The sequence below is a fragment of the Acanthisitta chloris genome, unplaced genomic scaffold (genome assembly GCF_000695815.1).
Source record: "Acanthisitta chloris isolate BGI_N310 unplaced genomic scaffold, ASM69581v1 scaffold20369, whole genome shotgun sequence".
Lineage (NCBI taxonomy): Eukaryota > Metazoa > Chordata > Aves > Passeriformes > Acanthisittidae > Acanthisitta > Acanthisitta chloris.
This window is the reverse complement of record NW_008691071.1, coordinates 1227-1727: the sequence shown is the minus strand read 5'-3', so window position 1 is coordinate 1727 and position 501 is coordinate 1227. Positions and strand designations below refer to the sequence as shown.

The window sequence follows — 501 nt, the reverse complement described above, 5'->3', positions numbered from 1 at the left end:
CCACCCCCTCGGCCACCCCGTGGCACACCAAGGGGCCACCAGAGTCCCCCTGGGGGAGAGCACAGTCAGCACGGCAGCGGTTTGGGATGCCCCAATCCTCGTTCCTGTCTCCAGACTCCTGTGACCTGCTCTGCAGTGCCCAGCACAGGGCAAGGAGCCCACCCAGCCCCAGACACAGCTCCCTCCTGCCCCACAGCCTCTCCCAGCTGTGAGCACCCTCCCTGCCCTGTCCCATCCCGGGGTGGGGATCAGCCCGTGGTGGGCACAGGGTACCTTGCAGCTGTCCCTCTTGCGCGAGTCGGTGCACATCATGTTCTCGGTGATGGTGCCGTCGTGGTATGTGCGCAGGTTGCAATCCTCGCGGCTGATCACCGGCCGTGACACCTCCTGCAGCGTGTCTGGGCGTCGGCCGCTGTGTCTGATGGTGCCCCATCCTGCCACCTCGCACTCCGTGCCAGCCTCCACGTCCCTGTCCTCGTGCTGGAACTGCAGCACCTGCAC

The 501-nt window shown here is 66.7% G+C and overlaps 1 protein-coding gene across 1 annotated transcript in view; it reads right to left on the bottom strand.

Moving 5' to 3' along the window:
* Positions 1 to 4: 4 nt before the first annotated feature.
* Positions 5 to 501, bottom strand: part of CFD (complement factor D (adipsin)) — a gene marked incomplete at its 3' end in the record, with an annotated part of 1640 nt that continues 1143 nt past the window's right edge. Inside the window, exons 4-5 of the mRNA XM_009082103.1 lie at positions 274 to 495; positions 5 to 49 (exon numbers count right to left, since the gene is read on the bottom strand). Coding sequence (XP_009080351.1) covers positions 5 to 49; positions 274 to 495 — 267 coding nt within the window. The remainder of the gene's footprint in view (positions 50 to 273; positions 496 to 501) is intronic.